Genomic DNA, 16,093 nt, shown 5'->3' on the forward strand with positions numbered 1-16,093 from the left:
GGCCCTGACAGTAAATCTCAGTAAGACGAAAATAATGGTGTTCCAAAAAAGGTCAGAGTTGCCAGGACCACAAATACAAATTCCATCTAGACACCTTTGCCCTAGAGCACACAAAAAAAATATGCCTACTTCAACCTAAACATCTGTGAACGATCTGAGAGACAAGGCAAGAAGGGCCTTCTACACCATCAAAAGGAACATAAAATTCAACATACCAATTAGCATCTGGCTAAAAATACTTGAATCAGTTATAGAACCCATGGCCCCTTATGGCTGTGAGGTCTGGGGTCCACTCACCAACCAAGGATTCACAAAATGGACAAACACCAAATTGTGACTCTGCATGCATTATTTGGTGTTTTTCTGCATGCAGAGTCACAATTTGGTGTTTGTCCATTTTGTGAATCCTTGGTTGGTGAGTGGACCCCAGACAGAGCAGAATTAGCCCGATACTTGCTAATGATCAAAATCCAGAAAAGAGCTGTTAAGTTCAACAACTACCTAAAAGGAAGCGATTCCCAAACCTTCCGTAACAAAGCTGTCACCTACAGAGAGATTATCCCAGACAAGAGTCCCATAAGCAAGCTGGTCCTGGGGCTCTGTTCACAAACACAAACAGACTCCACAGAGCCAGAACAGCAACACAATTAGACCAACCAAGAAAACAAAAAGATAATTACTTTACCAAAAGCAGAGCAAACTGGAATGCTATTCGCCCCTAAACAGAGAGTACACATTGGCAGAATACCTGACCACTGTGACTAACCCAAAATTACGGAAAGCTTTGACTATGTACAGACTCAGTGAGCATAGCTTTTCTATTGAGAGAAGCCGCCGTAGGCAGACATGGCTCTCAAGAGAAGACAGGCTATGTGCACACTGCCCACAAAATGAGGTGGAAACTGAGCTGCACTTCCTAACCTCCTGCCAAATGTATGACCATATTAGAGACACATATTTCTCTCAGATTACACAGACCCTCAAATAATTTTTTTAAATCAACTCAAATACCTCTTGGGTGAAATACCACAGTGTGCCATCACAGCAGCAAGATTTGTGACCTGTTGCCTCAAGAAAAGGGCAACCAGTGATAAAGAAATATCATTGTAAATACAACCCATATTTATGTGTATTTATTTTCCCATATGTACTTTAACTATTTGCACATCGTTGCAACACTGTATATAAACATAATATGACATTGGAAATGTCTTTATTCTTTTGGAACTTTTGTGAGTTTAATGTTTACTGTTAATTTTGTATTGTTTATTTATCTTTTGTTTATTATCTATTTTACTTGCTTTGGCAAGGTATAAATATGCTTCCCATGCCAATGAAGCCCTTTGAATTGAATTGAAACCATAGCCTGAAAGGCCACGCCCCAGAAGTGCATGAGGTGGAGAAGGAAAGAGAGTATCTCACCACAGCAGGACAGGAACACATAAGAGAAAGAACAATGAATCTTAAAACCTTTAATAAGCATCTGAGTTACTTGGATTCAAAACCTGAGTTGTTGACCAATAATATTACTGTACATGTAAAGTTAACCTCCAATCAGATATCAGACCTACAGGATGTAACCTATGCTTCTCAGAGGTGTAACAATGGGGTTTGGCAAGATCAACACAGAGAAGGCTGAATTCCCAAGAAAACACAATGAAATTCTTGCATACAGTTGATAAGAAGAGTTCCTTCTGGGGATGGGCTGCCCTACAGTAGTAGGTGCCAGGCTCACCGGTTTGAGTGTGTCAATAACTGCAATACTGCTGGGGTTTTCACACTCAACAGTTTCCTGTGTGTATCAAGAATGGTCCACCATCCAATGAACATCCAGCCAACTTGACACAACTGTAGGATACATTGGAGACAACATGGGCCAGCATCCCTGTGTCCATGAATTATAATCCACATATAATAATTCACATTTCATGCTGCTGCAGGATTATTTTCCTACTGTAGCAAACTGGCTCAAATTAAGATCCTACATCTGTCCTGCCTTTACTCTGCAAATCTAGCCTCACCCACTATTTCTAACAAGGAATACATTGTCTTAGCCTATTAGAAATATGCATGTCAGTCACTTTGCCGTGCCAAACTGAAACAAATTACAATGAGAGGGATTATTTGCTGTTGTTCAACAGAGATGATTTCTCATCCGTGAATACCCTGGTGCTTTATGATAGAAATCAATCAGGGGGCAATTGTCTGCACACCACCACCGAGCCGCTGATTAACTGATATGGTTGGAGAGCGGCCTGAAGATGGATGAGTGGATGGAGAGACAGAGGGGAGAGAGATGGATGGGTGGATGCAGAGACAGAGGGGATGGATCGGGGATGGATCGGTACACGGAGAGACAGAGGGGAGATAGATAGATGGGTGGACGGAGAGACAGAGGGGCCTGAAGATGGATGGGTGTGGAGACAGAGGGGAGATAGATGGATGGGTGGACGGAGAGACAGAGGGAAGATAGATGGATGGGTGGAAGGAGACACAGAGAGGAGATAGATGGATGGGTGGACGGAGAGACAGAGAGGCCTGAAGATGGATGGGTGGACGGAGAGAGAGGGGAGATAGATGGATGGGTGGATGGAGAGACAGAGGGGAGAGAGATGGATCGGTACACAGAGAGACAGAGGGGAGATAGATGGATGGGTGGACGGAGAGACAGAGGGGCCTGAAGATGGATGGGTGGACGGAGAGACAGAGGGGAGATAGATGGATGGGTGGACGGAGAGACAGAGAGGAGATAGATGGATGGGTGGATGGAGAGACAGAGAGGAGATAGATGGATGGGTGGACGGAGAGACAGAGAGGAGATAGATGGATGGGTGGACGGAGAGACAGAGAGGAGATAGATGGATGGGTGGACGGAGAGACAGAGAGGAGAGAGATGGATCGGTACACAGAGAGACAGAGGGGAGATAGATGGATGGGTGGACGGAGAGACAGAGGGGCCTGAAGATGGATGGGTGGACGGAGAGACAGAGGGGAGATAGATGGATGGGTGGACGGAGAGACAGAGGGGAGATAGATGGATGGGTGGAAGGAGACACAGAGAGGAGATAGATGGATCGGTATACAGAGAGACAGAGAGGAGATAGATGGATGGGTGGACGGAGAGACAGAGGGGCCTGAAGATGGATGGGTGGAGAGACAGAGGGGAGATAGATGGATGGGTGGACGGAGAGACAGAGGGGAGATAGATGGATGGGTGGAAGGAGACACAGAGGGGAGAGAGATGGATCGGTACACGGAGAGACAGAGGGGAGATAGATGGATGGGTGGACGGAGAGACAGAGGGGCCTGAAGATGGATGGGTGGCGAGACAGAGGGGAGATAGATGGATGGGTGGACGGAGAGACAGAGGGAAGATAGATGGATGGGTGGAAGGAGACACAGAGAGGAGATAGATGGATGGGTGAACGGAGAGACAGAGAGGCCTGAAGATGGATGGGTGGACGGAGAGACAGAGGGGAGATAGATGGATGGGTGGATGGAGAGACAGAGGGGAGAGAGATGGATCGGTACACAGAGAGACAGAGGGGAGATAGATGGATGGGTGGACGGAGAGACAGAGGGGCCTGAAGATGGATGGGTGGACGGAGAGACAGAGGGGAGATAGATGGATGGGTGGAAGGAGACACAGAGAGGAGATAGATGGATCGGTATACAGAGAGACAGAGAGGAGATAGATGGATGGGTGGACGGAGAGACAGAGGGGCCTGAAGATGGATGGGTGGAGAGACAGAGGGGAGATAGATGGATGGGTGGACGGAGAGACAGAGGGGAGATAGATGGATTGGTGGAAGGAGACACAGAGAGGAGATAGATGGATCGGTATACAGAGAGACAGAGATGAGATAGATGGATGGGTGGACGGAGAGACAGAGGGGCCTGAAGATGGATGGGTGGACGGAGAGACAGAGGGGAGATAGATGGATGGGTGGACGGAGAGACAGAGAGGAGATAGATGGATCGGTACACAGAGAGACAGAGGGGAGATAGATGGATGGGTGGACGGAGAGACAGAGAGGAGATAGATGGATGGGTGGACGGAGAGACAGAGAGGAGATGGATGGATGGATGGACGGAGAGACAGAGAGGAGATAGATGGATGGGTGGACGGAGAGACAGAGAGGAGATAGATGGATGGGTGGACGGAGAGACAGAGAGGAGATAGATGGATGGGTGGACGGAGAGACAGAGAGGAGAGAGATGGATCGGTACACAGAGAGACAGAGGGGAGATAGATGGATGGGTGGACGGAGAGACAGAGGGGCCTGAAGATGGATGGGTGGACGGAGAGACAGAGGGGAGATAGATGGATGGGTGGACGGAGAGACAGAGGGGAGATAGATGGATGTGTGGAAGGAGACACAGAGAGGAGATAGATGGATCGGTATACAGAGAGACAGAGAGGAGATAGATGGATGGGTGGACGGAGAGACAGAGGGGCCTGAAGATGGATGGGTGGACGGAGAGACAGAGGGGAGATAGATGGATGGGTGGACGGAGAGACAGAGAGGAGATAGATGGATCGGTACACGGAGAGACAGAGGGGAGATAGATGGATGGGTGGACGGAGAGACAGAGAGGAGATAGATGGATGGGTGGACGGAGAGACAGAGAGGAGATAGATGGATGGGTGGACGGAGAGAGAGAGGAGATAGATGGATGGGTGGACGGAGAGACAGAGAGGAGATAGATGGATGGGTGGACGGAGAGACAGAGAGGAGATAGATGGATGGGTGGATGGAGAGACAGAGGGGAGATAAATGGATGGGTGGACGGAGAGACAGAGAGGAGAGAGATGGATCGGTACACAGAGGAGATAGATGGATGGGTGGACGGAGAGACAGAGGGGCCTGAAGATGGATGGGTGGACGGAGAGACAGAGGGGAGATAGATGGATGGGTGGACGGAGAGACAGAGAGGAGATAGATGGATGGGTGGACGGGGAGACAGAGAGGAGATAGATGGATGGGTGGACGGAGAGACAGAGAGGAGATAGATGGATGGGTGGACGGAGAGACAGAGAGGAGATAGATGGATGGGTGGACGGAGAGACAGAGAGGAGATAGATAGATGGGTAGACGGACGGAGAGACAGAGGGGCCTGAAGATGGATGGGTGGATGGAGAGACAGAGGAGATAGATGGATCGGTACACGGAGAGACAGAGGGGAGATAGATGGATGGGTGGACGGAGAGACAGAGGGGCCTAAAGATGGATGGGTGGATGGAGAGACAGAGGGGAGAAAGATGCATGGCACGCAGAGCAGAGCAGCGCGGGTAGGCATGCTGGAGGAGCAGGCAGATTGATAGGGGCGCTTAGTGCCATGCAGGGAGGAGAGCTGTGTGATGGAGGGGGAGGAGGCGGGAGGTGGCTGTCTCCCTTTGTGGGCTCTGATAACTGAGACGGCAGAGGTCCCCTCTGAGATCTGAGATCAATAGCTCAGGGCATAGGAAGTCTGTTAGAGAGGGAGGGAGCATGTGGGCTGGGGATGGACAACGACAGCCTCAGACCTCCCATACCAGAGAGAACACAGGAGATCACATGAACCAGCTCCCACCACAGCCTCTATTCCCAAAGCCCCACAGCTCCACAGTCTCTACTCCCACAGCCTCACAGCCTCTATTCCCACAGCCCCACAGCTCCACAGCTCCACAGCTTCTATTCCCCCAGCCTCTAGTCAGAGAGAGTACAGGAGATTACATGACCCAGCTCCCACCACATCCTCTATTCCCACAGCCCCACAGCTCCACACCCTCTATTCCCACAGCTCCACACCCTCTATTCCCACAGCCCCACAGCTCCACACCCTCTATTCCCACAGCTTCACACCCTCTATTCCCACAGCCCCACATCCTCTATTCCCACAGTCTCACAGCCCCACTGACTCTATTCCCACAGCCCCACTGCCTCTATTCCCACAGCTACACAGCTCCACAGCCTCTATCCCCCCAGCCCACAGCCTCTATTCCCAAAGCCCCACAACCTCTATTCCCACAGCCCCACAGCCTCTATTCCCACAGCCCCACAGCCTCTATTCCCACAGCCCCACAGCCTTGGACCAAGCAGGGATCTGAACATAGCATGTTCTACCCCTGCCTGGACAGGTGATGGTGTGGTGAATTTGCCAGGGGAAAGAGAGATGCCAGCCACAGGCGTGGCTTACAACATGGGAGGTATGGATTGACACAGAGAGAGAGACTCTGGCCCACGTCTCATGTAACAACCCATCCTCCCATCCCCCACGGCATACAGTATATGTTGCTGACTAGCTTATACATTGAGTGTACAAAACATTAGGAACACTTTCCTAATATTAAGTTGCCCTCTGAACAGCCTCAGTTTATCAGGGCAAGGACTCTACAAGGTGTAGAAAATGTTCCACAGGGATGCTGGCCCATGTTGACTCCAATGCTTCCCACAGTTTTGTCAAGTTGGCTGGATGTCCTTTGGGTGGTGGACCATTCTTGATACACACAGGAAAGTATTGAATGTGAAAAACCCAGCAGCGTTGCAGTTCTTGACACCGTCAAACCGGTGTGCCTGGCACCTACTACAGTACCATACTGTACCAGTACCATACAAAGGCACTTAAATATTTTGTTTTGCCCATTCACGTTCTGAATGGCACACATACAAAATTCATGTCTCAATTGTCTCAAAAACTTTTTTAACCTGTCTCCTCCCCTTCATCTGCACTGATCCAGTGGTTTATGATGTGAATAGAGCTGTCAGAGCCCGAGTCACTAATATGTTTTCTACTAACCTCTTGTGATGAGCGGAAACATCTTCAATGTAATCTCTTGACCGTTTCAGTGTAGAGAAGTAGAGTTCATTGTCATGTCATGTCTGTAATATTTCTATCTCAGGTTGTCACTCACAACCATTGTTAAAGGTCCAATGCAGCCAATTTGATCTCAATATCAAATCATTTCTGTGTAACAATTAAGTACCTTACTGTGATTGTTTTCAAAATGGTCAACTAGAAACAAAAATTGCTTCTTAGCAAGTTACTGTGATTGTTTTCAAAATGGTCACCTAGAAACAAAAATAGTAAAAAATTACTGCCTGATGACGTCAGGCCAAAATTCCATCCCATCAAACAGCTCTTACACTAAAAGGACATTATCATAATTTTAACAATTTCAATCACCGTAGACAAACAGCTGATTATTCCAGATGTGAATGTGAGAGAAGAGTATATAGGACCATGCCATGTGTCTTAAACAATGTAAAAGGTGTCCAAGGTGTCTGTCAACACCAGGTCATTTACCTAACAGATTGTAAGAAAATAATAGCAGTACAGTTCCTAACTACTGTCCCCACAACCAAGTCCAGGGTTGGGGAGTAACGGATACATGTAAGGGATTACAAAAAATGGTAACTGTAAACCGTTAAATTACAAAAAAATATATATATTTTGAAAAACTAGATGATTACCTTGAGGATTACTTTTAAAATCAGAAAGGATGTTTGCAAAAAAATTTATATTTGACACTTCTCTGTTTTCTCAATGACATTCAAATCAGCATTGAAAAAGGCGCAAGTTTAAGTTTGTTCCACCTGAGTGAGTCTGACCACAAGTCAGAGACCACTATGATGTCAGAGACCACTATAATGTCAGAGACCACTATAATGTCAGAGACCACTATGATGTCAGAGACCACTATAATGTCAGAGACCACTATGATGTCAGAGACCACTATGATGTCAGAGACCAATATGATGAAACACCAAATGTATCTGATCAATCGTGAGAAAAGAGCACAAATAGTTTTTTGTAAGCTACAGTCCAAGCTATGCTTTCCAATGGTGCGACTGCTGTCTTCCAACTTGAATAAACGCTTGGAGGTAAGGATGACAGCAGTGGTGTAGTCTACGGTGATACGGATATCACTTATTATTGATATCTACATAGCGTATTGATGTTTGCTATTTGCGCCTTACGGATTGTGGTTGTTGTGGATGGCTGTTCACAATTCTTAATGTGTGTTTGAACCCAATAATGGTTGAATTCAAGAAGTTTAAGCTGCCGATCAATCATTGTTTTTGAAACCAGTGGACAGCCAGTGAAAAATGTGCTCTCGCAACATCTGCATAGTGCCGATCCAAGCCTATGGAATAACAGCTGCATAGTGCCGATCCAAGCCTATGGAATAACAGCTGCATAGTGCCGATCCAAGCCTATGGAATAACAGCTGCATAGTGCCGATCCAAGCCTATGGAATAACAGCTGCATAGTGCCGATCCAAGCCTATGGAATAACAGCTCTATAGTGCCGATCCCAGCCTATGGAATAACAGCTGCATAGTGCCGATCCAAGCCTATGGAATAACAGCTGCATAGTGCCGATCCAAGCCTATGGAATAACATCTCTATAGTGCCGATCCCAGCCTATGGAATAACAGCTGCATAGTGCCGATCCAAGCCTATGGAATAACAGCTGCATAGTGCCGATCCCAGCCTATGGAATAACAGCTGCATAGTGCCGATCCAAGCCTATGGAATAACAGCTGCATAGTGCCGATCCCAGCCTATGGAATAACAGCTGCATAGTGCCGATCCAAGCCTATGGAATAACAGCTCTATAGTGCCGATCCAAGCCTATGGAATAACAGCTGCATAGTGCCGATCCCAGCCTATGGAATAACAGCTGCATAGTGCCGATCCAAGCCTATGGAATAACAGCTGCATAGTGCCGATCCCAGCCTATGGAATAACAGCTGCATAGTGCCGATCCAAGCCTATGGAATAACAGCTGCATAGTGCCGATCCCAGCCTATGGAATAACAGCTGCATAGTGCCGATCCAAGCCTATGGAATAACAGCTGCATAGTGCCGATCCAAGCCTATAGAATAACATCTCTATAGTGCCGATCCAAGCCTATGGAATAACAGCTGCATAGTGCCGATCCAAGCCTATAGAATAACATCTCTATAGTGCCGATCCAAGCCTATGGAATAACAGCTGCATAGTGCCGATCCAAGCCTATAGAATAACATCTCTATAGTGCCGATCCCAGCCTATGGAATAACATCTCTATAGTGCCGATCCCAGCCTATGGAATAACAGCTCTATAGTGCCGATCCAAGCCTATGGAATAACAGCTGCATAGTGCCGATCCAAGCCTATGGAATAACAGCTGCATAGTGCCGATCCAAGCCTATGGAATAACAGCTGCATAGTGCCGATCCAAGCCTATGGAATAACAGCTGCATAGTGCCGATCCAAGCCTATGGAATAACAGCTGCATAGTGCCGATCCAAGCCTATAGAATAACAGCTCTATAGTGCCGATCCAAGCCTATGGAATAACAGTGGGGCTTTTATTGCTCAATCTAAGTGATGCTGATAAAAAAATCCATAGGCCTAATGGACACATGCTCAAACTCACACACTTTTCATAGACTTAAAGGGACAATCTGTAGTTGCTACATCCATTTTTGAACTTATAAATGATATACATCCAGAATGTAACTCATAAATGCCTCGTGTGTTAAACTGTCACACTCCATGAGAACCCAAAATATAAGCTTGTCTTTCTCCAATGTTTGTAAACATTGTAAATGTAAACAAACACTTTATAGCCTCATAACATGGTTAAAACAAAACTTGTTATATCATGGATGGTCAGTCCTTGCATCCATAGCTCTGTCTATTCATCTGAGATACGTTTCTCCAAGTCCATCCCTCAGCTTTTTACCTAAACAGAGGAGGGGCAACCATGTTGTTATTGTTTCATCGAAGGATTTGCCCTTTATACAGCTGCATATTATCAAGATATCAGTGTCACCAACAAAAGGTCAACAATAGGCCTATAGCAAATGCAGCATGTGGCATTCATTTTTCACAAGTAAATAAGTAACAAGTACCACCAAATGCATGCTTTTCTACCGTTCGCTACCTGCACCAGCACGCCCGGCTAGCATCACCACCCTGGATGGTTCCGACCTAGAATATGTGGACATCTATAAGTATTCTTTTTTTTCTACTATGTTATTGACTTGTTTATTGTTTACTCCATGTGTAACTCTGTGTTGTTGTCTGTTCACACTGCTATGCTTTATCTTGGCCAGGTACCAGTTGCAAATGAGAACTTGTTCTCAACTAGCCTACCTGGTTAAATAAAGGTGAAATAAAAATAACGAATAAAAATAAAAAATAGCACATTTCAGTAGTGCTGAAAGCATGCCATTCCATGAGCGCAGCATTTATTTTCAACTGGAGTCAATGAACCCAATCAGTCCTCCATGACAACAAAATCATAAACAACATAGTAGGGCTGGCTAATAAGTCCTTAGTTTTGGGGTCATGCTCAGGTAAAACAATTTGGCTAATCTATACTTCCATATTTCCAAGTCCTATTATTGAAGATCAAGGGGTATAACATTTATTGCAGTGACTGGAATTCTGATAGACTTTGGTTTTTAATGTAAAGATATAATTTAGTCGTATTATTATATGTAGTAGAAAGCGATGGGTTAGAAGAAGCCACATAACCAACCCCTAAAGCAAAATGTAACGTCCATATATGGCCAGATTTGTTAACTTTAACATTGATTTATCCTGCAATAGATGTCATTAATTTGGTAACATACATTTTTGTCTTCTTGTAATGCCTCTTAAGGGGAAAGTAATCTAAAAATAATGGAATGTAATCAGTTTATGTTACTGAATTTGGGTAATCCAAAAGTTACGTGGCTGATTACAATTTTGGACAGAGAACTAGTAACTGTAACGGATTACACTTAGAAAGTAACCTACCCAACCCTGACCAAGTCTAACAGGCAACATTTTCCAACACTGTTTTGGTGTAGCTGTTAATTTTATTTGGACATGAAAATTGACTAGCGGCAGATTTATCCGTTCTGTATAGCCAGGGCCCATTTTTCACAACACCAATTTTGAGGCACCAGCTCATCGATCAAAAGTCCCTATGCATGCTGAGTGACACAATTAGGCTCATAGACATAGCAAATGTATATCCAGGACACTAAATGATATGTTACGTTTATACGTTTGTGTATGGTTACATTTTTTTTTTTTTACCTTTATTTAACTAGGCAAGTCAGTTAAGAACAAATTCTTATTTTCAATGACGGCCTAGGAACAGTGGGTTAACTGCCTGTTCAGGGGCAGAACGACAGATTTGTACAAAGTTACTTAAGACAAAAACTAAAGTAGGATGGTTCGGCTTGTTCCAATCTCATCACAGACAACTTTAGCATTTGACTTAATTAGCAACTTTGTAACTACTTTCTACTTATTAGCTACTTTGCAGCTACTTAGCATGTTAGCTAACCCTAACCCTAACCTTAAACCCCTAACCCCTAGCCTAGCTAACGTTAGCCACCTAGCTAAAGTTAGCATTAGCCACCTAGGTAATGTTAGCCACAACAAATTGGAATTTGTAACATATCATACGTTCTGATGTTGTACGAATTTCAATTCGTAACATATTGTACAATTTTTTATATTTTTTACATACCATATGAAACGTCCTTTCACTGTCAACTGTGTTTATTTTCAGCAAACTTAACATGTGTAAATATTTGTATGAACATAACAAGATTCAACAACTGAGACATAAACTGAACAAGTTCCAAAGACATGTGACGGAATGGAATAATATGTCCCTGAACAAAGGGGGGTTCAAAATCAAAAGAAACAGTCAGTATCTGGTGTGGCCACCAGCTGCATTAAGTACTGCAGTGTATCTCCTCCTCATGGACTGCACCAGATTTGCCAGTTCTTGCTGTGAGTTGTTACCCCACTCTTCCACCAAGGCACCTGCAAGTTCCCGGACATTTCTGGGGGGAATGGCCCTAGCCCTCACCCTCACCCTCCGATCCAACAGGTCCCAGACGTGCTCAATGGGATTGAGATTGAGAACACTGGCATACCTGTCTTGCAGGAAATCACACATAGAACGAGCAGAATGGCTGGTGGTATTGTCATGCTGGAGGGTCATGTCAGGATGAGCCTGCAGGAAGGGTACCATATGAGGAGTCTTCCTTGTAACGCACATCGTTGAGATTGCCTGCAATGACAACAAGCTCAGTCCGATGATGCTGTGACACACCGCCCTAGACCATGACGGACCCTCCACCTCCAAATTGATCAAATTGAGACAAAACCGCGACTCGTCAGTGAAGAGCATTTTTTGCCAGTCCTGTCTGGCCTACAAGCCCTCAGTTCAGCCTCTCTCAGCCTGTTGCGGACAGTCTGAGCACTGATGGAGGGATTGTGCGTTCCTGGTGTAACTCGGGCAGTTGTTGTTGCCATCCTGTACCTGTCCAGCAGGTGTGATGTTCGGATGTACCGATCCTGTGCAGGTGTTGTTAGACGTGGTCTGCCACTGTGAGGACGGCTGTCCGTCCTGTCTCCCTGTAGCGCTGTCTTAGGCATCTCATAGTACGGACATTGCAATTTATTGCCCTGGCCACATCTGCAGTCCTCATGCCTCCTTGCAGCATGCCTAAGGCACATTCACACAAATGAGCAGGGACCCTGGGCACCTTTCTTCTGGTGTTTTTCAAAGTCAGTAGAAAGGCCTCTTTAGTGTCCTAAGTTTTCATAACTATGACCTTAATTGCCTACCGTCTGTAAGCTGTTAGTGTCTTAACGACCATTCCACAGGTGCATGTTCATGAAATGTTTATGGTTCATTGAACAAGTATGGGAAACAGTGTTTAAACCCTTTACAATGAAGATCTGTGAAGTTATTTGGATTTTTACGAATTATCTTTGAAAGACAGGGTCCTAAAAAAGGAACGTTTCTTTTTTTGCTGAGTTTATCATACGAAATTGATGATGGGCATCCACAAATGAATACATACCATACAAAACTTAGAATACTGTATCATACTAATTGGAGTGTCCTGGATTTACGTTTACCCCTGGGTCCAGGTTGGTTGCCTTCCCTCTCTGGCACATAAACACAAGATATGTCTGTTGCCTTCCCTCCCTGGCACATAAACACAAGATATGTCTGTGTTCTTCCCTCCCTGGCACATAAAGACAAGAGATATCTGTTGCCTTCCCTCCCTGGCACATAAACACAAGAGATATCTGTTGCCTTCCCTCCCTGGCACATAAACACAAGAGATATCTGTTGCCTTCTCTCCCTGGCACATAAACACAAGAGATATCTGTTGCCTTCTCTCCCTGGCACATAAACACAAGAGATGTCTGTTGCCTTCTCTCCCTGGCACATAAAAACAAGAGATATCTGTTGCCTTCCCTCCCTGGCACATAAACACAAGAGATGTCTGTTGCCTTCTCTCCCTGGCACATAAACACAATAGAAAGAACCCAACCCTCATGTCAGATGTCAGCCTAGTATTCACAGTCCTCCAGTGAGTAGGGGAAGATGTGTTGTGCTGTCAGTGGTAATTACAGGTTGCATGCCAAATGGCACCCTATTCCCTATGTAGTGAACTACTTTCGACCAGGGCCCTTAGGGCAGGCAGCCATGGAGTTTTTGTGTGGCTGCCGGAGTGGCTGTGACTGAGGGCGTTTCGCTCCATTTCTGTCACAAGATTTGATGGCATGCCCTATTCCACAGAGGCAGCACTCGACTGTGTGCAGCTATGCACTGGTTATACTTAGATGACAGTGAGTGTTGGAAAACGACATCAGAACTCCCTGAAATCTGACTGCAAATAATATCGTATTTATATGACCGTAATTACTATATAGATTTATAGCCTACTGTGAATGATTCATGGTGAGTCTTGTGGAAAGAGTATAAAATGAATACATGTAGGATGTATAAATAGATTCTCGTCATGCTAGTAAGTAAACAAACTTAAACCACTGTTGATGCTTAGATTAATAAAAGCTAAATGATATACTTGCCAGTAGATACTTTTCATTTATGTTAAATGCTGTGCTGTACATAAAATGAAACTGTTGGATTAAACTTGATGAAAAGAAAATGTGTGCAAAGCAAACGTGTTTCAAGAGGCGATGTCTTCTTCTTGCTAAATTGGAAATAAATTCATAGGCAATAGCTCCCTCTTTATTGAATTATTTAAGAGGTAACCATGAAACATAAATAAGGCTTGGTTTATATGCTACCTAAACGTTACAGCTGAGAACACTGCTCTACTATACAACCAGCAATTTCTTACATAACATCACTTCCTTAGAGTAAATTTTTTTTAGGGGAACAATTGAAGCACACACACAAAGTTGCATGCAAACAATAGCCAAGTGTCAAAGGAAGTTACCAATGCACGGTTGAGTCTGGGGCTGGTGAGTGTGCTGTCTGCTTCAAACACATCTGCAGAAGATTCAAGATAAACAGTCTATAGACTTTCCGACCCACCTATTGTGACTAAAACTTCAACAACTATTGTCTGGATCTTTGATTCTTATGTAAAGCAACCATGTCATTCAGAAGGGACATTGTTCTGTGACCTTTCTTTGTCTATTATTCCTCTTCCTCTGTGTCAGAGATTACTTCACTTCTTTGGTGTGTGTTTATTTGTTTCGAGTCCATTTCTTTGTCCAAGGACAAGTCATGTTTTAGGTGACTCAATTTAGATAAATGTAATGCTCACAGGTTTGCCATATGTAGTGACAGCAGCATATTGCCAGTGCCAAATTGACCTTGTTATTGTGTTGTATGTTGTTGCTAGACCTTGTCTCACCGTCTCTTCCCTCTGTGTTCCAGGTGGCACCTCTCGGTGGTCCTCCCCACCCTGTGACTGCTGCTGCAAGAACCACAAGGGTGACGGAGAGGGCGAGAGCGGCACCTCCTTCAACGAGCTCTCCACCTCCAGCTCTGAGAGCCAGTCAGAGGCCAGCTCACCCCAGGGCACCGTCATCTGTGGGCCAGTCAACCGGCAGTCCCACTCCCATGTTCAGACCTTGGACCGGCCGCTGAAGAAGGGCCCAGTGCAGATGCTGCAGCAGTCAGAACAGCGCAGGAAGAGTGATCTCCTCCGCACGCTCACCACTAGCTCCCGAGACACCAGCACCTGTAAGAAGAGGCCAGCTAAGGAGAAGATGACCATTGAGGAGGAGCTGGAGAAGTGCATCCAGGACTTTCGTAAGATCAAGATCCCTGAACGCTTCCCGGAGAGGAAGTACATGTGGCAGGCGGAGCTGCTGAGAAAGTACCGTCTCTGAGACGGAGCCAGGCTAGCTGCTGTAGGAGTCACAAAGAAAAGCATAAAACCATGACTGTTTAGCTAACTGTATGTATTGTATGTGTGTATGTCTGTATGTTTGCACGTATGTATGTTTTAATATATGTACACTGCCTTCAGAAAGTATTCTTACCCCTTGACTTATTCCACATTATGTTATGTTACAGCTTGAATTCAACACAAATTGATTTTCCCACCCATCTACTCACAATGCCCAATAATGAAAAAGTGAAAACATGTTTTGAAAATAAAATACAGAAATATCTCATTTAAATAAGTATACACACCTCTGAGTCAATACATGTTAGAATCACCTTTGGCAGTGATTAAAGCTGTGGGTCTTTCTGGGTAAGTCTCTAAGAGCTGTGGGTCTTTCTGGGTAAGTCTCTAAGAGCTGTGGGTCTTTCTGGGTAAGTCTCTAAGAGCTGTGGGTCTTTCTGGGTAAGTCTCTAATAGCTGTGGCTCTTTCTGGGTAAGTCTCTAAGAGCTGTGGGTCTTTCTGGGTCAGTCTCTAAGAGCTGTGGGTCTTTCTGGGTAAGTCTCTAAGAGCTGTGGGTCTTTCTGGATAAGTCTCTAAGAGCTGTGGGTCTTTCTGGGTAAGTCTCTAAGAGCTGTGGGTCTTTCTGGGTAAGTCTCTAAGAGCTGTGGGTCGTTCTGGGTAAGTCTCTAAGAGCTGTGGGTCTTTCTGGGTAAGTCTCTAAGAGCTGTGGGTCTTTCTGGGTAAGTCTCTAAGAGCTGTGGGTCTTTCTGGATAAGTCTCTAAGAGCGTTGCACACCTGGATTGTGCAGTATTTGCACATTATTCTTTTAAAAATTCTTCAAGATCTTTCAAGTTGGTTGTTGATCATTGCTAGACATGTCTTGCCATAGATTTTAAAGCAGATTTAAGTCAAAACTGTAACTCGGCTACTCAAGAACATT

The 16,093-nt window shown here is 45.2% G+C and overlaps 1 protein-coding gene across 1 annotated transcript in view; it reads left to right on the plus strand.

The window, feature by feature from the left end:
* kctd16b (potassium channel tetramerization domain containing 16b) overlaps positions 1–15,426 on the plus strand; it is a 92,848-nt gene extending 77,422 nt beyond the window's left edge. Inside the window, exon 2 of the mRNA XM_020463862.2 lies at positions 14,695–15,426. Within this exon, the coding sequence (XP_020319451.2) occupies positions 14,695–15,152 (458 nt within the window). The 3' untranslated portion in view covers positions 15,153–15,426. The remainder of the gene's footprint in view (positions 1–14,694) is intronic.
* The last annotated feature ends 667 nt before the right edge of the window (positions 15,427–16,093 follow it).

Source organism: Oncorhynchus kisutch, linkage group LG28 (assembly GCF_002021735.2).
Source record: "Oncorhynchus kisutch isolate 150728-3 linkage group LG28, Okis_V2, whole genome shotgun sequence".
In the NCBI taxonomy this organism is placed as follows: domain Eukaryota; kingdom Metazoa; phylum Chordata; class Actinopteri; order Salmoniformes; family Salmonidae; genus Oncorhynchus; species Oncorhynchus kisutch.